The 25,605-nt window shown below is 37.9% G+C and overlaps 1 protein-coding gene across 1 annotated transcript in view; it reads right to left on the reverse strand.

Moving 5' to 3' along the window:
- Window positions 1–25,605, reverse strand: part of SCAI (suppressor of cancer cell invasion) — a 137,043-nt gene that overhangs the window by 13,709 nt on the left and 97,729 nt on the right. The window contains exons 7-15 of the mRNA XM_077768492.1: window positions 24,443–24,539; window positions 22,635–22,733; window positions 22,327–22,479; window positions 20,193–20,294; window positions 19,846–19,947; window positions 19,067–19,145; window positions 17,074–17,173; window positions 15,297–15,378; window positions 2,730–2,802 (exon numbers count right to left, since the gene is read on the reverse strand). Of these exons, the coding sequence (XP_077624618.1) occupies window positions 2,730–2,802; window positions 15,297–15,378; window positions 17,074–17,173; window positions 19,067–19,145; window positions 19,846–19,947; window positions 20,193–20,294; window positions 22,327–22,479; window positions 22,635–22,733; window positions 24,443–24,539 (887 nt within the window). The remainder of the gene's footprint in view (window positions 1–2,729; window positions 2,803–15,296; window positions 15,379–17,073; window positions 17,174–19,066; window positions 19,146–19,845; window positions 19,948–20,192; window positions 20,295–22,326; window positions 22,480–22,634; window positions 22,734–24,442; window positions 24,540–25,605) is intronic.

Raw genomic sequence — 25,605 nt, forward strand, 5'->3', positions numbered from 1 at the left:
GAAAACTTAAAATTACAAGTGAATTGCATTATCTTTCTATTAAACAAAGTTGCTCAAGACTACAATATTCAACCCAACTCTCATAGGTAACCTCCAACCTGGCATGTCAGAAATTGAAAGCAAATTCTTCCCCCTTATGTTCTCGACAAATTTGCTTTTCATCCAATACCATCATTTCTACCAGCAGCTCAGCCAGAAACCTGGAAGTCCATCCATGCCTCCCCCATTATTCCCTCCTATCCAGTCCATCAACAAACCCTGTCGGCTCTCTGGGCTTAGTCTCTTTCGAAGTGGTGTCCTAGCTCCAGCCACCACCATCTCCCTATTTCCATCAATGTTCCTCTCCAATTCATTCTCCACAAGATTAACAGAACAGGCTGCTCTGCTCTTCACAATCTTTTGACGGTATCCCACTGTCCTCCATTTAAATCTCTTCACAAGTCCTAAAAGGTTTTTCATGATTCAGTCACACAATCCCACACCCTACCATTCTGCTAGCAGGAAGTACTTTAATTTCTCTAAATGTTCCACAACCTGGGGTGCCTGGCTGGCTCAGTCAGTAGAGCATGTGACTCTTGATCTCAAGGCTAGAAGTTCGAGCCCCACGTTGCGTGTAGAGATTACTTAAAAGCAAAATCTTAAAAAAAAAAAAAAGTTCCATAAGCTACCATCACAGAGCTCTTATGTCGGGGCTCACATGCCATTATTGCTCTGCTAGAACCAGCCCCATATAAATCAATATATCCATCAACTCCACTTTAACATCTTTTTATCCACTTTCTTCACCTGCAAGGGCCAGTTAGGAGTTCCTCTACATGTGTGTTATCCCCAGTGCCCAGCAGGGCACCTTGTATATAAGTGCTGAGTAAAGATTTATTGAATAAATCATGTAACTCATGGCTAAAGAGAGAACTGTACACTTTATTATTAAAAAAATTTTTTAAGGTTTATTTTTGAGAGACAGAGCATGACCGAGGGCCGGCAGAGAGAGAGGGAGACACAGAATCTGAAGCAGGCTCCAGGCTCTGAACTGTCAGCAAAGAGCACGATGCGGGGTTCGAACTCGCGAACCATGAGATCATGAAACTGAGCTGAAGTCAGATGCTTAACCGACTGAGCCACCCAGGCACCCAGAACTATACATGTTAGACACGAGAGGGGCAGTAATCTAATTAGACCTTCCAAATACTTAGGTATCTGCTAGTTTTGTGCCCAGATAGGCCAAATTTGAGAGACTGAAAGTCTAAGCTTTCTAGCACAAAGATATGAAACTAAGCTAAAAACTGTTAAGCACATAGACTACAATTAAGCATAATAAAAAGCATTAAGAATAATGATAGTTAAAAAAAATGATAGTACATACTGAACACTTCCTATATACCCAGAATTCTTTAACAAGGATGTACTATTATTATCTCCATTGGATAGGAAAGAGACTGAGGCACAGAACGGCTAAGTAACTTCCCAAGGTCACAAGGCAAGTAAGTGGTTGAGTCGGGATTTAAATTCAGTTCGCCTCCAGAGTCTGGTGTTCTTACCCTTGACGCAATAAAGCCTTTTGGACTAAATAATCTTGGTATTAACACATTAGATCATGCAATTTTAAATAGAGCTGCATCTTGATAAGACAAAAATAATAGGAAAAAGCACTCTTAAATAACTGGAAGAGGTTACATTTCTCCAGAAATGACAGCAAACACGTTAACAAAGTCCTCAAAGCAGGAGAATTTTACCGTTGTTTGAAGGTAAGTTCTATCCCTTAGTAATTTGGCTTTTGGATACATGAGCTTAATTAATATTTCTACATGTTTTTCCCTGTTAAATAGCAAAACTTACCTTAAAACAACGGTGAAAAGTCTCCAGCTTCTCTCAGGCTTTCAAATGCTGACCATCAATCACTTCCTGTGTCAAACTATGTCAGCAGACAGGACTTCTGGCTGGGAAGTAGCAGTAAAATGCCATCTCCCACAGAGAGACATCAGCACTATTCACAGTCAGGGAGATAGTGAAACAGTGACAAGTACTGCTAAAACAGTATTAGGTTTTTTTAGTTTTCACCTAGCTTAATGACTGGGAGTTAGAATTAGATTTTACGTGTTGTTTATCAAGGATAAATTATAAAAGACAAAGTCTTTCATTTCTCAGCCACCTGAGAAACTGCCAAAACACTGACACACTGTCTCCCTGGCACGCTGAAAAGAGGTTCTTTTATTTAAAAAATATAACGAGGTAAAAATGTGAATAAAAGAAACCCTTAAGTTTGTGCCAGTTTGGTTCTCCTAACTCTTAGGCAGAGGCCGAGAGGTTTTCTAGACCAAAAATCTTACGGTCTTAAAAGATGCCTAAATTAGGTAGCCAGAGATACAGGAAATCATACTATATGAATGATGACAGGCACACCAGAACAGAACAGAACAGAACACCTGCAAAATGAATTTTAATATTCACAAATCATGAATTCCCCAACAGTAAGGGACCAAAAAACCACATTTTTCTCAGGGGCGATTTATCATTTCTTTTAGATTTATCTCAAGAACGAATGGTAGCACAATAAAGAAGTCTAGTTGTTGGCAAGACTGCTAGGTGTATTTCAGACTGACAGCTGCCACATTAAATACTATAAAGCCACATGTGATCACTATAGGTTGGGAAGACAGAGATCAGTATTATTCAAAATATACACAGTAGTTCTCTGCAACCTACTGATAGGACAGGTAATGATAACGTACCTTGTAAAGCCTTTGGATACGCTGTAGGAGAAAGCAAGCAGACTAGCGGCTGTCCAAATAAGTTTGTGAAATTCTGTAACATAAGAGAATTTAAAAGTTTCATTAAAGACTCAGTAGTTTTTCGAAGCACATCGTAAGTGTACAGATAGGGCCCTTTTACTCATAGATGCAGAAACATCAGTAACAGCTGAAGAGACTGCCATCCATGTATAACCACTAGGCATAATGAGCTTTCTTAAAATGGTGAGGTTTTTATAATTTAGAAGATGTTCCTAACTACTATGATTAAGATTAATAAACCTAGGGGCACCTGGCTGGCTCAGTTGGAAGAGCATGTGACACTTGATCTTGGGGATATGAATTTGAGCCCGTTAGGCATACAGATTACTAAAAAATAAAATAAACTTAAAACAAGATTAATAAACCCAGTTACAAAACCAAAGGCTTGTGCATAGTAAAATACAGCATAAACTAAATCAAAAGCAAAATGATGAAATGGGGAAAATATCTGCAAGGCACATTACAAAGATTAATCTCCTTAATACAGAAAGAGCTTCTCCGAATCCATAAGTAAAAGACCACTGATCCAATAGAAAAATGGGTGGAAGATCACAGAGAATTCACAGAAAAAGGAATACAACTGGCTTAAAAACATGAAAAGAAGCTCAACCTTGCTGCTAATAAGAGAAATAAAATCAAAACTATACTACAATATCATTTTTAACCTACCAGTTTAGCAAAATTTCCCAATGTTTGAGAATATACGCTACTGGCAAGAATACAGGAAAACAAATACTCATACGTAGATGGTAGGAGTATAAACTGGTACAATCTCCTTAGAAGACAAATTGGCAGTATCTATTAAATTCAAATGTATATTCCGTTAACACAGCAATTCCACAACTAAACACTTATGCTACTAATACATTCTCAAACCTATAATAACTTTAAGTCCTAGTTACTCCTTGCAATACTGTTAGCAATAGTAAAGGACTAGAAACAACCAAACAACAAGCAACAAGGGTTTGGTAAAATAAATTATGGCATAACCATACAATGGAATACTATGCAGCTATAAAAAAAAAGAACAAAGAAGTTCTTTATGAAGGGATATGAAAAGATCTCCAACATTTCTTATTAAGTGAAAACAAAGTAAGCTATAGAGACTTTGTGTATAGTATGTTAGTACTATTTATATGGTCAAGAGGACTAAAGACTGTATTTGTTTTGGCTTATATACACATTTTTAAAAAACTCCTAGAAGGATAAACAAGAAACAGATAATAGTAATTACCCATAGAGAGAGAAGGTAACTGAGTGAACTGGGAGTGGGAGGACTAAAGAGATATCATAATAAAGTCTTATTGAAATTTTTGATTTTGGGACTTTGTGAATATACTATCAATATAAAAAATTACACAAATAAATCAGCAATTTCCTGAAATCAAAACAGAGGGAGTAAGATGAATGATATTAAGGAGCATTCTTCAGATAAGGAAGCTGGAGACATTTAACCACACTGCAGACATGGCCTGCTGGGTCCTTGGCCATGATGCTCTTGATCTTGGATCGTGTTATGCACATGGCTGTTATTTGTGTCCCAAGGTCTCCTTTCTCTTTGCTTCTCCTGTTGACCAACCTTTTTCTTCTTTTTTTCTTTAAATACTATGTGCAAAGACTCAGCCTTTCTTTTTTTGTTTTGTTTTGTTAAAGCCTCACTGCAATCCTTTGAAAGGGTGCTTACAAAGTTGGTCACAGGCTGGCTTCTGGGGACTTAGATTTGGGGAGGGTTCCCACCATTAGCAGAACTGAGAAGACCAGCTCCATTTGTCTAGACTGTGTAAACATGATGTTTATGCTGAGCACCTGCTTTCCTTCTAGGAGAATGGCATTTTTGATATGTGTGAGGGTGTTTACACAGTGAGTCCCCAATAAAAACCCTGGGCACCGAGTCCCTAGTGGGCTTTCGTGGTAGACATTGTCTCACTTGTTGCTAGAGAAATTGAGGGCATCCAGGGTGACATCACTGGAGAGGGGTCTTAGAAGTTTGTGCCTGTTTTTCTTAATGCATGTGCCGTTTTCTTTTGAGATCTTGCTCTGTATCCTTTTACTGTGATAAATCTCAGTACTGAGTGTGACTATAGGCTGAGATTTATTAGTCCTTGGGAACTGCTGAGCCTCAGGGTGATCCTGGGGACCTCTGATTCCCTTCGATCAGATTATACTGAAATTTTAGGCCTGGAAAACTGTTTCTTTAAGGATACCTCACCTGTTTCTGGTTCCAACCCATTTGGTAACTAATCTTATAGTTTAACTCCCTTAGGATTATCTTATTTTCTTTATTTGCAAGTTTTTGGGGATGTCTCATAATTGCTCCCCTGTAGGGATTATATGATTTAATGCTATTATGTTTAAGAAAAATTATGGCAAGTGTATATATATATAGAACATACATTGAAGACATTTTAACTTGCTATAGCTCATATATTAACACTGCTATTTATTTTTGCATATTCATCTCATATCTAACTACTTTGTTGAATCTATATGCATATTAAGTTTTTTGTGTGATTCCTTAGGATTTTCTAAATATAAATTGTATCATCTATAATTAAGGATTTTTATTTCTTTCCCTTCAATATTTACACCTCTTATTAGTCTGGACAACCTTTTTCATTGTTTTATTTGGGGAATGTTAAACAATTCTGGTCAGGACTAAAACAAGATCAATCACAAAAATGATAGCAGGCATTCTCTTTTTCTTGCTTATTTTAACTAAGAACACTTTTAATGTTTCTCACTCAAAGTCCAAAATTGGCTACTTCACATAGAGGCTTTTTATCATAAGCTCAGTTTTCTTTTCCATTAAGAATGAGTACCGAGGGGCGCCTGGGTGGCTCAGTCAGTTAAGCGTCCGACTTCAGCTTAGGTCATGATGTCACAGTTCGTGGATTCGAGCCCTGCATTGGGCTCTGTGCTGACAGCTAGCTCAGAGCCTGGAGCCTGCTTCAGATTCTGTGTCTCCCTCTCTCTCTGACCCTCCGCTGCTCATGCTGTCCTTATCTCTCTCTCAAAAATAAAAATAAAATAAATAAAAAAAGAATGAGTACCAAATTTTATTAGATTTCATAAAATGACTCCTGAGATAAGCTATGTGGTTTTTCTTATTTATCCTTTCGGCATAGTATATAATAATGATTGATTTTCACAAATATTTCAAAAATAATTGAAATAAAAATAACAAACAGAAGTATTTACTGGTGGGGCACCTGACTGGCTCAGTTGGAGGAGCATGTTACTCTTGATTTAAAAAAAAATTTTTTTTTAATGTTTTTATTTATTTCTGAGAGAGAGAGACAGCAAGAGCAGGGGAGGTTCAGAGAGAGAGGGAGATACAGAATCTGAAGCAGGCTCCAGGCTCTGAGCTCGTTGTCAGCACAGAGCCCGATGCGGGGCTCGAACCGTGAGATCATGACCTGCGCCGATGTCGGATGCTTAACCGACTGAGCCACCCAGGCGCCCCACTCCTGATTTTAACGTTGTGAGTTTTAGCCCCACACGAGGTGTAGAGATTACTAAAATAAATTTAAAACTTAAAAAAAAAGTATTTACTGGTAAACCCCAAAGGGTTAGATTTTCTTGTGGGAAAAAGATAACTTTGATCATTTTCCTCTATTTCACACCCTATGATTATATTTTTCTGATTTCTTTTTTTTTAAGCTTATTTATTTATTTTAGAGAGAGAACAAGAGCAGAGGAGAGGCAGAGAGAGACAGAGGGAGAGTAAGACAATCCAAGCTGACTCCATGCTCAGTGCAGTGCCTGATGCGGGGCTGGATCTCAAAACCGTGAGATCATGACCTGAGCCGAAATCAAGAGTCAGACGTTCAACAGACAGAACCACCCAGACACCCCTCTGATTAACTTCTTATAGACAATAGAGTTTTTTCTCCCATAAATTTATATATTTAACTGATACTTTATTTATTTTCTTTTTTTAATGTTTTATTTATTTCTAGGAGAGAGAGAGAGACAGCGTGAGCAGGGGAGGGTCAGAGAGAGAGGGAGCCACAGACTGAAACAGGCTCCAGGCTCTGAGCTGGCAGTCAGCACAGAGCCCGACGCGGGGCCCGAACCCACGAACCGCGAGATCATGACCCAAGCGAAAGTCGGACGCTTAACCGACTAAGCCACCCAGGCGCCCCGATATTTAACTGATACTTTAAAACATCTTTGTCACTTTAAAATAGTACATACTGTCCTTTTTAAAGATCTCTTTTCTTTAACAAATACTCTTTAAATCTACCGACTAGACACTGTTCTAGGTGCTAGAAGACAGAGGTAAACAAAACAGATTTTTTTCTTTAAACTCTGTTTTCTTGGAGCTGGCATTTAGACGGGGGTGGAGGTGGCAGGTAGAGACCCACAGTAAACAAAGATGTTATGTAGTATCATAGAAGGTGGTTAGTGCTACGTATGGAGAGACAGCAGAGTATGGTTAGCTGCACAGACTTCACAATCAGATTGTTTAGATCCCAACTCAGCCATTTATTAATTGTGTGTGTGTCCTCAGACAAATTACTGAATTACTGAATCTTGGGGCGCCTGAGTGGTTCAGTCAGCTGAGCGTCCGGCTCAGGTCATGATCTCACGGTTCGAGGGTTCGAGCCCTGCGTCAGGCTCTGTGCTGACAGCCAGCTCAGAGCCTGGAGCCAGTTTCGAATTCTTTGTCTCCTTCTCTCTCTGCCCCTTCCCTGCTCACGCTCTGTCTCTGTCTCTCAAAGATAAAAAAATAAATTACAGAATCTTTCTGTGCCATGGTTTTCTGATCAGTAAAATAGGAATAATAAAAGTAACACATTGGGTTGTTGCACATTAAACGTGTTCATATTTATAAAGTGCTGGGGCACGTGGGTGGCTCAGTCTGTTAGGCATCGACTTTGGTTTAGGTCATGATCTCACAATTTGAGTCCAAGCACTGCCCGCATTGGCTGTCTGCTGTCCGCACAGAGGCTGCTTTGGATCTTCTGTCCCCTTCTCTCTCTGTCCCTCCCCTGCTCTCTCTCTCTCAAAAATAAACACTTAAAAAAATATATTTTTAAAGTGCTTAGAATGGTGGATGGCACTATAAAGAAGCTGTCATGATAATTAAGAAAAAATTAAGTAAGAGAGGTGAAATAAGAATGCAAGGGAAGCATATGATTTTATTTTTTATCTTATTTTTAAAAAATATTTGTTTATTTTTTGGGAGAGCACAAGCAGGGGAAGGGCTGAGAATCTGAAGCAGGCTCTGTGCTGACAGGCTGGCATCAGCGAGCCTGCTGTGGGGCTTGGACTCATGAGCTGCAAGACCAGGACCTGAGCCAAAGTCAGACGCTCAACCAACTGAGCCACTCAGGCACACCGGCATATGATATTAAATAGGGCAATTGGGGGGGCACCTGGATGGCTCAGTCAGTTGAGCATCCGGTCATGATCTTGCGGTTCATGAGCTCAAGCCCCACACTGGGCTTGCTGCTGTCAGTGCAGAGCTCACTTCAGATCCTCTGTCGCCCTCCCCTGCTTGTGCTCGCCCAAAAATAAAAAATTCTTTTAAAAAAATAATTTAAAAAATAGGGCAATTAGGGAAGATCCTACTGAGAGGCTTCAATGTATCAAACATGTGAAGAACAAAGTGGGTGTCATTGGAAGAGGATTCAAGGCGGGGGGAATAGACATGAAGATCCAAAGCAGCAGACCACCAGGTAAGTTAGAGGAACAGCGAGGTAATGCGGCTGAAGAGAACTGAGTGAATGGGAGACTGTCAAGAGAAAAGATCAGAGATGCATCTGAGGGGAGCGAGGAGGCATGTGAGGGAAGATCACATGAAGCCTTCACTCCGAGTGAGATGAGGAGCTTCTGGAAATTTTGAGTAGAGAAGTGATGTGCTCTGACTTATAGACACACTCTGTAAGGAAGCAAGGACAGAAGGAGGAAGACTTGTTAAGGAAGCTCCTACAATAATTCAGGGGCAAGACGCCAGTGGCATGGGTCAGGGTGATGGCAGTGGACATGTGACGATTCTGGGTGGATCATCTACAGCCAAAATGAGTTCCTGAAATGGATGTGGGATGTGAGGGAAGGAGGAGGCAAGTATGAAACCAAGGACTTGGGCTGTGGCAACTATAAAAGTGTAATAACAGGCATTAACTGATCTAGGGAAAGCTGGAGTAGGAAGAGATCTTAGGGATTCTGTCTTGGGCGTGTGAAATTTGTGATCTTTATTAGAATTACCAATAAGATATGGAATAGGTAGATTAAGTCGAGAGTAACAGAGAGAGGTCTGGACTGGAGGCAGGAATTTAGAAATCGTCAGCACAGAGATTATAATTAAAGTCATGAAACTAAATAAGGGCCTCGGGGCATCTGGCTGGCTCAGCAGGTGGAGCATGAGACTCTTGATCTTGGGGTTGTGAGTTCGAGACCCACAGTGAGTGGAGAGATTACTTAAATTAAAACAAAAAACAAAACAAAACAAAAAAACCTCAAACATTAAATAAGGGCATCAAGGGAGTGAGTTACAGCTGGAAAAGAAGAGGAACAAAGACAGAGTCCAAGGCACTCCAGTGATAAGAAGTCACAGAAATGTGGAAAAACCCGTAGAAGAAACTGAGAAAATAAGTTGACTCCAGACCTCCTTTGCCCTGAGGCAATCGAACAATGTGAATTTAGTTTTTAAAGGTCCTATCCAGAGAAGAGGACACAAGTCAGAGCTCAGGGTCTCCCTAAGACAGGAGTCTAACAGGAAAGCGGCCCTGTTAAATTGGAATCCTAAAGGGCTACGGCATAAGTGTAAGGATGAACCTAAACCAAACTTTACCATCCTTCCCCCATGACTACTCCTCAAGGGGCCTGCAAGGAAGTTTCTCAGTGCCAAACAGAGCAGAGACAAACAAACAAAATACAACAGTGCCTGAGGGTTCTAACTCTAAGCTACCCCCTTCACATGTGTGCAGCCCAAAGTCATACATGGAGGTAATCCTAAAAACATGGTCATGGCGTGGAAGTGCCTCCAGGTATTTAGCCAAAGCAAATGCAGACCCTCTCTGGATGAAAAGTATCTTCATTTCAGGCCTCAGTGAATTTCCCACAAAGAGTTTTAAGGATAAATGAGAAGAAACCAGCCAAAGGTCATCAAGCATATAAGAATACAAAAGCACCAAAGGGTAACTTTCAGCAGCAAAAGCAGATTTCAGGTATAACCATTATCAGCTAGATAAGAAATAGTAAAATGAGTATGCTTATTAAGTTTAAAGAAATAAAGAACACACCTGAAAACAGAAAGGAAGAAACTATAAAAACTATAAAAAAGGAAGAAACTATAGAAACTATAAAAAAGGAAATGGAGGGGCACCTGGGTGGCCTTGGTTAAGTGTCCAACTTTGGCTCAGGTCATGATTTCATGGCTCATGAGTTTAAGCCCCACATCAGGCTCTCTCCTGTCAGTGCAGAGCTCACTTCAGATCCTCTGTCTCCCTCTCTCTCCCCTTCCCTGCTCTTGCGTGCTTTCTCTCTCATAAAATAAATAAAAACTTTAAAAATAAAATAGAAAAAAAGGCAATGGATTATTTGAAAAAAAAGTAAACAGAACATCTAGAAATGAAACACAACCAATATAAAACTCAACAAATGGGTTTAAACACAAATTAATCATAGCTAAAGTAAGAAGTTGTTAATTGGAAGATCAGAAGAAATTACCCACATCTCAACCAGATACACAAAAAGATGGAAAATGTAGAAGAGAAACCAAGAGATGTGGAAGGCACAGTGCAAACGCTAGGCTAAGCAATATACAAATATAATCAGAGTTCCAGAAGGAGATGAGAGAGAAGCTAGGGGACAGCAAATATTTGAAGAGATAATGGCTAGGAATTTTCCAGCATTGATGAAAAACTCCAATGTACCAATTCAAGAAGTCCAACAAATCCCAGTAAGTTATAAAGAAACACCACCTGGATATATCACAGTATAACTACAGAACGCCAAGAACAAAGAGATGGTCTTTCAAAGTAGCAAAAAAGAAATGGAATGAGTGCAGCTAGCTGGCAGAGGAGCTCTCCCATGCTCTGGTTAGGAAGGTGAATGCCTTAACAGACTGTGCCAATCTGCACCCATCAGTCAAATACGTTAGGATGGGGCTGTTTATATAAATATGACTGTTTTGACAAATGTGTAAGTTATGTTCACTGGCAGAGATCCAGCTCTGTCACAAATATTTAAATACTCAAAGGATTTTCTTCTTCCTAAGAAAAGAAAGCAGAACTGAAAGACGTGTTGCCCAAAATGACGGAGGGATTTTATTTCACTCCCACTAGTACTACCTGACTGCAGATAAAAGGCCACTTCAACCTGCCCATTCCCTAATGATGATTTGAGAGTGGAAGTTTGGGCCATACTTCCCACGTATATCTTGGTGTTTCAATCACTGTCCTCTCAAATGACTGGCATGCAAAACTCCTCTTTTCCTAAAGATGAAGAGAGCTTGCACTTTGGAATAACAAAGACTGGTGGAATCAATTAGGCAAAATACCTAACCTCCAAAGGCAAAGTTTCCTCAACTACAAAATAAAGATAATAGTGCTCACCTACATTTAATCATTCAATATGCATTATTAAGAATATTTTAACTGTAAGGCAATGGAGACATAAAGATATATGTATATACAAATATAAACACACATACAGACTTTAGGAGAAACAAAGCAGGGTACTGAAAATCAGATCCTTACATTCCAGGCAGAAGGGTCAGCCTGCTCTGGTGAATATGAGCAGACCATGAAGAAAGACCTGAAGATACTGACATGAGAAGTTACCCAGCTAAATGATCCAGCTAGATTATCACACTGAGCATGTCAGTGTGACAAGCCCTGTCCACAACCTCAGAGATTCCAATCACCGTGCTAGCTTCCTCTCTTAAACCTGAGCAGACAAGCAAGCATGATACTCTGAAGAAAGTCTCTAATATGAAACACATAGACAAAACCAAAGAGAAACAAATCAACATGGAGGGAAAAGATAGCATGCAAGGAGAGATTTTTTAAACGACCAAGTGATATTTTCAAAGGTAAGAGAAGATACTTCAAACAAGATAAAAACCAAGGCGATTACATACGTGTATGCATATTTGTTGTATATACATACACATACATCTATTTCTTTATGGAAGAAACATCTAGAAAACAAGAAATCTCACAGGTTAGAAGATAAAGGCAAGGGAATCTCCTAAAGAGCAAAAGGAGCAAAATATGGAAAATGAAGGCCAAGAAAACAGAGGACCAGACTAGAAAGTCCAATATAGGAATGACAGAAATTCTCAAAAGACAGAACAGAGAAAATGGGGAGGGGAGATCAATGGAACAACTCAAGTAAATGGGCAGAGTTTCCACATTGACAAAACTCAGGAAGTCCGTGCCATGCACCATGAAGTAAGCCCAGAACAGGGCACATTGTTAGGAAGCTGAAAAACACCAGGGACAAACTGACGATCCTATACGTTTCCGGAGACTGAAAACAGGTCAGAATCCAGAATGAGAATGCCTTTCTACTTCTTAAGAAACACTGGAAGCTAGAAAGCAATAGATAATCCTTCCAAATTCTGAAGGGAAATAATTTCTAATCTCTACCAAAACCGTCATGAAAAGGTGAGAGTAAAATTAAAGAACAATTGAAGGAGTGCAAGACCGCAGATATTTTACCTCCCGCTCAGCCTTTCTAGGGAGCTGCTCCTGAAGATGCTGCACCAACGTGAGAGAGGACAGGAGAGTGAGTCCAAGAGGCGGACACAGGACTCAGGAAACAGAGGACAAAGAACGGACTGTCAGGGTAACAATGACACGAACTTCTGGGATGAGGGTTCTTCGGAGGCTCTGAGGGATAATTCAGCACAAAGAGACAACGAAGAGACAGATGAATGTGAACAACCTCTAAGAAGACGTAGGTGACTGGTGAGCAGACTGGGGTTGAATCAGTGTGACATTCAGACAAAAACAAGGAACAAAGTTACATAATTATTTGCTCCAGGAAAAACAGGAAGTTGCATGGGCAAGAACTCTATCGCTTAACTGTTAAATGCATTTGACAGTCATCATAATATAAGTATTAAATATTCAGCGAACCAAAATCATGATAGAAGTCTACTGTGGGGAGAAAAGGAGGTAAAAGGTATAAATGTGAGCTGGGGATCGGAAGAGGAGAGAGCTGAATTTCTCTTCTTCAATGGGACATCACTACATAAGGCCTAAAAATGACGAATCGAGAAATATCATTATGAGCATGTTATTTAGACAAATATTCAGCTACAAAAAATGTAACTGGCGGCCTCTGGGAAAAGGCAAATAGGCGTTTGGCAGGGGTATGGGAACTGCCGTTTCTGGTAACACCCACAAGAACTTGCGGAGTTGTCCCCACCCTGACAACACACTGCAATTGTACTGACACCTGAGACCTGCCGCAGGCAAGCGATGCAGAATCACAGGCACTGGGGCCCAGGTACTAATGGTTTTGGGAAGGACTCGAATGTTTCTGATACACAGAAAGAGTTGAGAACAACAGTTTTAAACTCTATGGAGGAGCTTAATTCTCATAAAAATAAAAAAAGTAATATTTAAATGAAGAAGTATACATGAAATGTTTATATTTATATGAAGAGACATTAGCAAACATGTTCACGGAACATTCATATACATGAAACATACACAGTAAAGTTGATCCATTACATCAGTCACACAGTTCTTTTTCACTAGAAATGTTAGATGGTAATTTAAGACTTTTCACACATGCTTTGTGGGAAAAGTAAATATCAGACACTTTCATATGTTAACACAGACAACTGCATACTTGATTTAGAGGCACCGAATAGCACTAATTTTTAAAAAGACCAAATTGGTCTTTGCCATGCTCTGACTTGCCTAATGCATGTGAAGATAAGTATGTTCTGGACAATTTAATTTTTTAAAGGAGTGATACTGCATGTGCCATCAAGAGCAAACAAATGAACAAGAAAAGCTTTCTATTAGTCCACTGTCATCCTGGGCTTCAGAATATTGAAATCCCGAATTAAATCATGATATATAATTAGGGAGATACATTTCCAACTATGCACAGTGGTGTTTTTAAAAATCAGCATTCAATACCCATTCTGTATCCAAACAGCACTTTGAAATAGCAGACATATACATGAATGATATTCCTGAGATTATAAAAGGGGGTATCAAATATTATCCAATCAAATTGAGGGAAATTAATAGATTGCTAAAATACTCTAAATGATTGCCAGATCATATTCAGTAAGACACTGGACCTGGTACATCAACATATATCACATCATTAAATTGTAGCAAATGATTCCTTGTCATTAACAAGGTCATAGAATGCTTCCTGGACTCCTCTGGTTTTATAGATTTAAATGAGGTAGCGAAGAAGCTTTTTCTTTCCTTCAGCAGCTTCCCACACCCCTCAAAAAGATTAAAAGCAACAACACACACGATTCAATAAAGTAGACAGCTAATTTTCCTAAATATCGGAAGTTGTGAAACTTGACAAAATGGGTAGCAGGATATAGCCTGAAAAATGTAGGGTGGATTGGATACTCTTGACATTCAGACACTAACTCTAAAAGGTGAAAGTAAACATAAAAATGAGATGGGAAACACATGCTTGGGGTCATCTCTTGGCTATAGCAGACATTTATTTCCCTTATTCTCCTCAAATAAATCTTCTAATATTTGCTTCTCCAATTATACGAACACCCACAATGGAAAGAGTTTTAATTGGCAGATCTGTGTTCCTAGCCTATTTTTGAATATATTGTTGATTAATGAAATATTCCAACCACATACAAAGGACTCCGAAGATTCTGTTTTCATTTTCCTATAAATTACTGTAGTTTGAATTCTAATATCCAACTTTAAAGTGTTTCACTATGGGCATTCTTTGTAGTCACTGAAACCCACCGCTTTAAGAGCAAAATATAAAACCAAAGGCTTTTCACTTTAGATCCCTGTTACTTACTTTAGCATTCAGGCCATCTTTTTTTATTTACTGTCACGAATTAAAAAACAAAATTAAGTGCATCTAAAACAACTTTTGTGGATATTCAGACTGTGACTATGTAGATGGGATAGAAATTTCATTTAAACTATAGCAGCTCAGTGTGGAAAACGGGAAAGTTTGCAAACTAGAAAATAAAATTTTCCTATATACTCTTACTCCTATGAAAGAAAATTACTCTGGGTTATATAACAAAAATAAACCTCCCACCAGAGACCTTGGAAATCTTGAATTTTTTTCCTGCAGGAGGATTTATTATTTTCCACTGAGTGTCCATTCATGCGTTTTCTTCTTGTTTCTATTCATAGCACCAGATCCTGACTAGCATGCACAACCTCAAAAGAAAAGAAAGACTAAATACAAACTGCTAAAATTTTAAAAAAAAGAAATAAAGCAAAATGAAAAGGCGCATGTGAAGACTGGTTACCTTGGGCTGGCGCCATGATGTCTAACTTGCACAGTGGCGCTGGCGGAACTCACCTTGTACGCAACACTGTTGGATGAATCCACGATGATAAACAGAGGCTTCCTCGTGAAAGGATAGAGGTCTCCAGGATGAAGGCTGGGAAAACAACAACAATGGTAACGATGAGTAACTGTACAACTAAACTGGCTGAGTCTCAGAAGCCTTACTGTTCAGTTTGGTCTGCTCACGTCTCCTTTTCATTACGGCACTGAGCAAAAAACAAAGATTAACTCAGCAAAAGACAAAACACATCTCTTTACTGGGACAGACAGGTTAGCAGTTTTATCCGGAAAAATGTTCAGAGACAATTATTATTCAGGAATATTCAAGCTAAAGAGAAGTCTACAGATATACAGATGGAGAAAACACACAACAGGAAAATCCCACAAGTCAGCATTTAGGTGCTTGCTTAGTATTTAAAAGCTCCTTCTAAGAAAATGTTCTGAAAACAAGATGTAATAACACAACCAGATTTGTATTTCAATGAGTCTTTTAAGATATGTATCTATTTTAGAGATTTTTAATATTTCAAGCCACACCTTAATATTGCAGATAATAGGCAGAGGCTCCCCTTTTACTATTCTTTATGCTTCCTCTGTACTTTGCATAGAATCAGATGGGGCGCTTGTTAAATATATGGATTCACTGGCCCACAGAAGACCTACAGCACCCAAAGGCTGAAGTCCAGCAACATGCGTTTGGGAGCCAGTGCTTAAGGAAAGGTCACAATTTTGTGCATGCTCTCTTTTCCATAGCTTACTGGACAATGTGTGTATGTGTAAAAATATTAATGTAAATGTAAACATAAATATATAAAATGATGTGTCAATGAGCAACATCATCAAACCCCAATATGTTTTAAATACAAATTTTTCTTTTCTTTTTTAATAATACAGGTTTTTTTTTTTTTTTTTAAGTTTATCTACTTTGAGAGAGAGGGAAAGAGAGAATCCCAAGCAGGCTCTTCACTGTCACTGTACAGCCTGATGCAGGGCTCGAACTCATGAACTGTGAGATCATGACTTGAGCTGAAATCTAGAGTTGGACACTTAACTGACGAAGTCACCCCAGGTACCCCAAACATAAGTTTTTCTAATATAAATCATCTACAACTAAGGTCAATGACAGCACCAACATATGGCTTGGAGAACTGTTAGCTATTATACACATAATTTGAAACATCTCCCTTTCTGCCTTCCCTTCCTCATTCTTGAATATGAACAGTTACAACATTTTTTATAAAATACTATTAGAAATGCAGTTTCAGAAAAGTCCAGTCTCCTTTATAACCAGATTGCTTTCTCTCAGCTAGAGGAATTTTAGAGCCAATAATGGCCCAAGCAGTGAATGTGTTGTACTTAGAAAAAGAGCGAACATTCATAGATGAAATTTATTTAAAATCATACAACTAAGTTGATTTATACTCTATCTAAACAACAGAAACTTACATTTAAAAAGCTTGTATTGATGTTAACATGTATCGTGTCCTGACATATTATTTACACACACATGTACAGCCTCCTCCAACTTGAATGTTAATTTTGTTCACTGACATATCCCCATGATTGAATAGTACCTCACATATAATATTCAATGAGAATTTTAAAAATAAATTAACAGCCAAAAATTCTAATTTCCTAGGATAGTCAGAGCCTGAAATATTGCTGGAATCCAAATATGTATTATTATATTCTGAGGGAATATTTCTTGTACAAGAAAAAAGTCCCCATTTCACTTAATGTTTTCTACGACTATAATTTTTATAATAGGGAGAGACACTAGAATACATACCAGTGCATTTCCTTGTGGGACTGATTTCGTTTGTGGATGGCATCTCCATTTATAATATCCCGGTTACTATTAGTAAGTACTCCGCCAAAATCATAAGGACCTATAAAAACAAAGGAAGAATCCTAGACTTTAGCTGGAGAATAACATTGATCTGATGCTCAAATTCAAAGGTCTTGTGTGAATCTCTCATTGATACAAGTGGAAGATAATCACAAAGCATTTTAATTATTTTAAAATTTAACATCCTAGTTCAATGCAATATTTAAATGATTTCAGCGTGTTGCCTGCTTCAACATTTTAAAAAAATCATTTAGTTATTCGTCAGTTCTTCAAACAGAAGATAATGAGAAACAAAACAAGAATCTACTGCATCCCAGTATTCTGGGTAGTAAAAGGGATGGAGATCTGGGATGTTCAAAATGATCTTTACATTTCAAGCAAAATTAAAATCTCACATTTAACCAAATTATCTAAATAAGAAAGTTGCAGAATGAAGTCCTAATAATTTCTTAAATATAGTTTTAAGTGAGCCACTAATTATAAAATTGAGGGGAAAAATTTTGAGTGGGACTTGAAAATTCTCGTTGATAAACACTACATTTTTAAGAAAAGGAATGCCAAATCTCAGTGTGTCAAAAAATCTCTTATTATCACTATTACATCAGGCACTGTACTTCCGGTTTTAAAGTTAGCCTTTCCTACTGATCACATTGGTTAGCTAAACTCTTGTCTAAATGGAACAGCTATGGGATGTTAGGAATCATCTCTCTCAAAGGACCATTCAGTTAGTACCTATTATACTTTAAAAAAGGAAAAGAGGAGGTCAATGTAAAATGGGAGCCCAGAAAATCTGAGTCAACAGTTTATGTTATAAAACATGGAAAAAGGGGCACCAAGGTGGCTCAGTCAGTTAAGTGTCCGACTCCAGGTTTCAGCTCAAGTCATGATCTCACAGTGAGTTTGAGTCCCACATCAGGCTCTGTGCTGACAGAGCAGAGCCTGCCTGCGATTCTCTCTTCCCCTCTCTCTGCCCCTCCCCTGGCTTGCTCACTCTCATTCTCTCAAAATAAATTTAAAAATTTCCATTAATTAAAAAATTTTCATTTATTTCAAAATAAAATTACTAGGTTTATGACAAAAAACTTCAAAAGTTTGTTTGTGACTGTGTGTCACTTTTAATGCTGTGTTATATTTTAGCCCTTAAAAATCATTGCAATGAAAAGACACTGAGATTTGTTTTGTTTTGTTTTCATTTTAACACTTTAAGAGGACCTGTACATCATGCAAGGAAGATGGCAGGGACATGCATTGTATAAAGGAATGCAAATTTCAACAAACAGATGAAGAGGAAAATGTTAAGGATGTTAAGAAAAAAATTTTTTTTGTCCAGACAAAGATTTAATTGCCTAATTTACATTCAAGTTACTCATCTATTCTGACCAATTTCATACATTCTGGACTCATATATTCTGAATAGTTTAAAAAGTTTTCATTCTGAAACAGCATCCCAATATTCTTCAGGTTGAATCCATAAAGCAAAATAAAGGACAGAAACAAAATCATGACAAGGACTTGAACTTTCACAGTTACAGCAATGTACTGATTTCTACAAAGACTTTCAGCCACAATGAAGCCGCTGACCAGATTCCCTGACACATTAACAGCCCAGAAAAAGTCAATGATGTGAAGTAGAAAATTAGGCTCAGTTATTCCATGTGTATATAGATATATTTGCGCCTTTGGCAAATTTGATAGTGAGGCATACATTTAGTAACTGAATTTGCTGATGATTCGCGGACTTCGAAGTATAAGATTTCAGCAAATAAAATAGACTGGGGTATCTACAAGATTGCCAATTCAACAGAGACCAGGCTTCAAATCTGGAAGCCTCTCTGGAAAGCTTGGGATGGTCTGTGGGCTACGGGCCATCATCTTGTAGAAAATAAAGAGAATTCAAGCCCTGCTCACGACAGGGAGCATTCCTTTATTGTACCTTCACTATCAGAACGACCTGTGGGGAAAACGCCAGTGGCTGACAGGTAAATCAGAAGTACGCTATTGGCAGGCAGCTCCTGAAATTAAAGAAAATCACATATACAAAACAACAAACAGTTTTATTCAAAGTTCCTGACATTTTGAAGTCGCAGGGATGACAGAAGCTAATGTAAGGTTTCGCTTTCTTCTTCAAGAAGACGTCCCTCTTGCTGGTTCCAGCTCAACTGTTTATACAACAAAGAATCATTATGAATCTATAATCTATAAACTGCTGCCCAAAGTTTTGAAGCCATTTTCTGCCTTAAAAACCTCATCACTTACAGAATGTTCTCTGCAAACCCTGAAATGGTGAAGTAAAGTCCTGACTATAGTTCTACAAGAGAAACTCCTGCCCATGGCTTCCTCTCCATAAACTTTGGGAGGAATTCACTGCTTCTCATGGTTCTTCCAGATGACCACAGGGCTTCCCGGAGCTGCCTGAATACATAACACGCCCATGCAATCTGACTGCTATGTCTACAGTACATTAGTAATAACAACGTGGAGAAAGAAGAATGATAATTAATCAATGCTCTCCTTAATTAATGGTAAGGACATTCATAACAACATAAGCAATTTCCATTCCCAAAATAGCTGTGATTAGGTGTACCGAATGCAGATTTCATTTTCCTATATTATCTAATTTCTTCACTCAAATATTCAAATAAAAGAGTGATTCTCAGATTCTATTTAGGGCATACTTTCCCCATATAATAAAAAGTATTGAATCATATATACCTTAAAAGATGCTGCTAAGAATGTGTATAGTTGGCTGAAGGTTGGTTTGTAGAGCAGATACTTGTGGGGGTTTTCACGCCTGGTAGGCTTATCAGCTGATTCCTGTATTTACACATAGAAAACAAGACACATATAGGCTGATTTTGACATATGATTATCAATGCCTATTTTTATAGTGTTCATGAAATATCTTTTTTCATTCCATGTTATTATTATTGTGCTTATCTCTCCTGTGTCTCATCAAGAGAATTCTTCATTCACATGCATAGCATTTGTTGAATAACAGCATTCCTTGAGAAGCAGAAGTAATAATGGTGTTACCAAAATTGCAAATTTAGAGCTGTCACCTGCATTCCTGGTTTATTCATCTGGGAAGCTAAATTCATTGGCTCCCTTTCCAGGGCTTGTAACATCCGGAACATGTCGACAGTCAGCTCACTAAACTTAACCTGCAAGGAAAACAAACCTTACCATTAATACAGTATACAGACCTAGAAGTCTCTGACCATAATATTACTCCTGACATTCACGTATACCTAATGACACTGGGTAATTTATTCCCCAGGGTTTTATTATAAAAATTTTCAAAAGACCAAAAACTAAAAGAAGTATACATTGTATCATTTGATTCTATACCATTAACATTTTCTGTATTTGCTTTATCATGTATCTCTCCATCTATTTTATATCTCTATCCGTCAATTTCCTTGGGTATTTTTAAAAACATAAAAAGCAGTCATGTAAACAACAAGATCTGTATTAGGGTCCTTAAAAAAACATGCTAAAAAACAAAAACTTTTGGCAAGGCAGCCTGCTGAAATAGGGCTATGGCCCATATTTCATAACCTCTTCAGTACATTTTGGCCTTATACAATGTTTAAGACCACATCCTTTTCTGTTTTGAATAATATATAGAACTTCAGGCAGGCAATGGGTTTTTTTTATTGTTATTATTTTTTAATCATGATAAGTTTATGCTTTTTATTTTACCCATCACCTATTTTACCCTTCCCCCTACCCACCTCCCCTCTAGTAACCAACAGTTTGTTCTCTATAGTGAAGTGTCTTTTTCTTGGTTTGTCCCTCTCTTTTTCCCTTTTATCATTTGTCTTGTTTCTTAAATTCCATATATGAGTGAAATCATATGGATTTGTCTTTTCCTGACTTACTTACTTCACTTAGCATTATACTCTCTAGCTCCATTCATGTTGTTGCAAATGGCAAGATTTCATTCTGTTTTAAGGTTGAAGAATATTCCATTGTATATACACACCACCTCTTTTTTATATATTCATCTATTGATGAACACTTGGGCTGCTTCCACAGTGTGGCTATTGTAAATAAGGCTGCAAAAAACACAGGCGTGCACGTATCCCTTTGAAAATATGTTTTTGTATTCTTTGGGTAAATATCCAGTAGTGGAATTATTCAATCACAACGTGATTCTATTTTTAATTTTTGGAGGAACCTGCATACTATTTACCAGAGTGGTTGCACCAGTTTGCATTTCCACCAACAGTGCAAGAGGGTTCCTTTTTTTCCACATCCTTCCAACACTTGTGTCTTATGCTTTTGATTTTAGCCCTTCTGATAGGTGTGAGGGGATATCTCCCTGTAGTTTTGATTTGCATTTCTCTGATGACAAGTGATGTTGAGCATCTTTTCATGTGTCTGTTGACCATCTGTATGTCTTTGGAGAAATGTCTGTTCGTGTCTTCTGCCCATAGGCAGGCAATGTTTTAATTTAAATTAAATTTGCAAACCAATGGCTTTTAAAAGCTAAAACTGTAGAAGTACTAGAAAAAGTTAACAATAACAAAAATGAAAGGTGGGAGAGAAGGATCCAAAATTAAAACTTGTGTAAATAGTGCATATAGAAAACTGTATTCACTCGACAGTTTTCTGAGATCCCATAATTTCCAGTAAACTTACATTTCTGGTACATTAAATCCTCATCTTCATGGAACTATTCTGTCACCAAAATAAATCTGAAATTTGCTATGACAAATATACCTAAAAATAATTCTTCCTTCTTTTTTGCCTGACTGTAAAAAGTAATATACAGATTTAGAAAGTGGCAAAGAAGAAAATAAAAATTACCAATAATTCTGCTATTCAGAGAGAAACCTTTTATGATATTGGTAAATTTCTTCCTAGTCCATTTGCCTGTATGTGTATACAGACATGTTAACATATGTGAGACTGTTCTGTTTACATAGCTCCATACCAGGTTTACTTTTACTTACTATATCATGAATATATCTTCCTCTGCAATTAAAAATTCTTTCTAAACCTTTAAATTCCCGTAATACAGCCCAAATGTGGACACCGTGTAATTTAATTAAACATTTCCTCACAAATGGATTTAGGATATTTACAAGGAATTTGTAATTCTGTAATGTTAACCTGTAATTCTGTAATAATAAGAAAGTGCTGATTTTCAAACTGAATTTTAAGCATAATTCCTTCACAATTCTTTACCTGGTTATTACAATTACCAATAATGAGTGCATCAGCCAGAGACAGCTGTCCCACAATCATGCCCTGTTCCAGTAATGGGGCTCCTGTTTCAGCAAGGCGATTAGATGTGATCACAATGGTATTATCATCATTCAATACCATTACGGGGTCCGCCTGAAGAAAAAAACAGTAAGTAGTTGATGGCTAAGGCAAAATGTCAATATGATAAACTGTTCCTTCTTCTTGAAATATATGACACAATAAAAACATATACCACATATGCATTTATTTCTCCAAAATTATGACAAGCTTTCTTGTCAAAAACTGACCTCAATGAAAGCTGCTACTTCTTGAAGCACTAAGTTCCATTCCACTTGATCTTCAGTATTAAAGCGGTGAGTATAATCTTCAATTTCATCAGACAATTCCTGATTTGAAAATACCACAAAGAAAAACAGTTATGGGGGAAAAACACATACAAACAGACTGCTATATTGTACCATATTCTTAAAAAAAATTTTTTTAAACATTTATTTATTATTGAGAAACAGAGAGAGACAGAGCATGAGCAGGAGAGGGGCAGAGAGAAGGGGAGACACAGAATCTAAAGCCATAGATTTATGGCTCCAGGCTCCGAGCTGTCAGCACAGAGTCCGATGTGGGGCTCGAACCCACAAGCTGTAAGAACATGACCTGAGCTGAGGTTGGAGCCACCCAGGCGCTGCTATTGTACCATATTATTGACAGAAATTGATACAGTTAAGAAGCTTGGTTATTATAAAAAAAAAAAGAAGCTTGATTATTATCAATAAACGGTCCCAAATGAAGAAAACTACTTTATTTTGTTTTAAAATAAAAGACTCCAGAAATGATACACATCAACAAGATCTTCATAGAGATCCAAAGTGATGCATATTTGCTCAATTCTACATCAGCAATTAACTTATTAAAGATAAAACCTCCAAGCTTTTCCCACTTAATAACAAATGAAGACTGTCTTGATGATTTTCTTTGGATTTATCTCATACTGTGTTTTGGGAACAGTCTTATTAGTAACTAGAGGTTGAGGAAGACAGAGAAGGATTTGTCAAAACTAACATGTGAAGGGCGCCTGGGTGGCTCAGTTGGTTAAGCATCCCACTTTGGCTCAGGTCATGATCTCATGGTTCGTGGGTTCGAGCCCCATGTTGGGCTCTGTGCTGACAGCTCAGCCTTTTTCAGATTCTGTGTCTCCCTCTCTATCTGACCCTCCCCTGCTCATGCTGTCTCTCTCTCAGAAATAAATTAAAAACAAAACAAAACAAAAACCTAACGTGATACTTGAATACCAAAAGTTAAGTATGCCACTGAAATAGCTGGCTGACTGCAGAGGGCGGCTTCACCGGGTGCGCAGTAATGAGGGACGGTAAGAAAGCCCACCTCTTATTTACCTGAGGTAATGAAGGACAGTGATTCAGACATAGTAAAAGGAGGAAAAAACCCAAACTCATTCACAATACTTTTGTAAAACATTAAATGCTTACTCTTGACCCAACCTTTCAACTATTTACTCTTAAACCGATTATTTTAACTTTTGTTTGCATTTTGCAACTATCCATTGATGGGTGGTGAAATGTGAAACATGCTTAAGGGACAAAAACAAGGAATTAAGAGAACTGTCTCTGGCTAGTGCATATTTGAAATATGAAGAGAGCTGGAATATTCTTTTAGCATTACCCTTGTCTGAAGTTACCACACTTTTGAATGTTGTAATGATTTAGATAGACTAAAATTTATTTTTTACCTTAAATCTATTTTTAAAAAAGCAAAATTATCCATAGAGAATTATAGAGTAGGATTTTAATAATTTTATTTATTTATTTTTAAAATGATTATTTCCTTTTATTTTATTTTGAGTGAGAGAAACAGAGAGAAAGTGTGCGTGGGGGTGCGCATGCCCACACACATACACGTGGGGGAAGGGCAGAGAGAGACAGAGAATCCCAAGCAGGCTCCACATTGTCAGTGCAGAGCCTGATGTAGGGCTTGATCTCACAAACTGTGAGATCATGACCCGTGCTGAAATCAAGAGTTGGATGCTTAACCGACTGAGCCATCCAGACACCCCAGGATCTTAATAATTTTAAAGTACATTTACCTTCACCAAGTCCTTCACAACATCCATTTTGTTGAGAAGAAGACAAACTACGATAAATCTTGCATAGTATCGAAGTTTCTTAACGACCAACTCAGGTCTACGGCAGATAAATGGGAAATTACTCATTAGATTAAAAAAAGAAAACATGCTCTTTTATTTTTCCAAGTTTCTGACAGCTTTAAACTCTTTTAGATCCTATTTTGCATAGTAACAAACATATCTGCAGATAACCTACAGCTGCTTTTAACAGATTTCTTACTCACAGATTCATTATAGTCATTCACAAATTCATTCATTGAACAGATGCCCACTGATAATTCAGTGCCCTGGTAAGTGCTAGAGAAATGATTAAGACAAACAACTAGAGACACAGCCCCCTCTCCATAGATCTCAGAGACAGGAAGCTACCTAAAACGTACCAGAGACATACAGACACTTAAAACACAGCAGAATAAGTACACTGACAGGAGAAAGGGTGCTATTTGAGCCCACAGAGAAAGCTTCCTAGAGAGAGTGATCTTTAAGGAAGACGATAAAGGGTAGAAGACAACAGGCAGGAAATTATGAGGTGAAAAGAGAGACTATTCTTTGTCTTGAGATCTTATTTTCTGACACTAATATAATCAAACCAGTTTTCCTAGGTTTACTGTTTATATGCCCTGTCTTTTTCTATACCTTTACTTTCAAGTTCCTGTGACTTTTCACTATGACCCATTTTTTTCTTAATGTTTATTTATTTTTGAGATACAGAGAGAGACAGAGCATGAGTAGGGGAGGGACAGAGAGAGAGGGAGACACAGAATCCGAAGCCGGCTCCAGGCAGGCTCTGAGCTGTCAACACAGAGCCTAATGTGGGGATCTAACTCACAAACTGTGAGATCATGACTCTAGTTGAAACCAAGAATCAAATGACTGAGCCACCCATGTGCCCTGACCCATTTTTTGCAGACAATGTATAGTTGGCTTTTTAATCCATTTTGACAATGTCTGTCTCATAGACTCAGATACTTGGACCGTTTACATTTTATCTTACTGTTGTTCTGTTGCTTTGGCTGGGTTTGCATCTCTTACAGTGCCTTTTTTTCTTTTTTTTTTTTGAGTATTTTGTTTTGTTTTACAGAAAGAGAGCACAAGTGGCGGGGGAGGGAAGGGGGGGGGGAAGG

This window comes from Crocuta crocuta, unplaced genomic scaffold (genome assembly GCF_008692635.1).
Source record: "Crocuta crocuta isolate KB4526 unplaced genomic scaffold, BGI_CrCroc_1.0 scaffold35, whole genome shotgun sequence".
Taxonomy (NCBI): domain Eukaryota; kingdom Metazoa; phylum Chordata; class Mammalia; order Carnivora; family Hyaenidae; genus Crocuta; species Crocuta crocuta.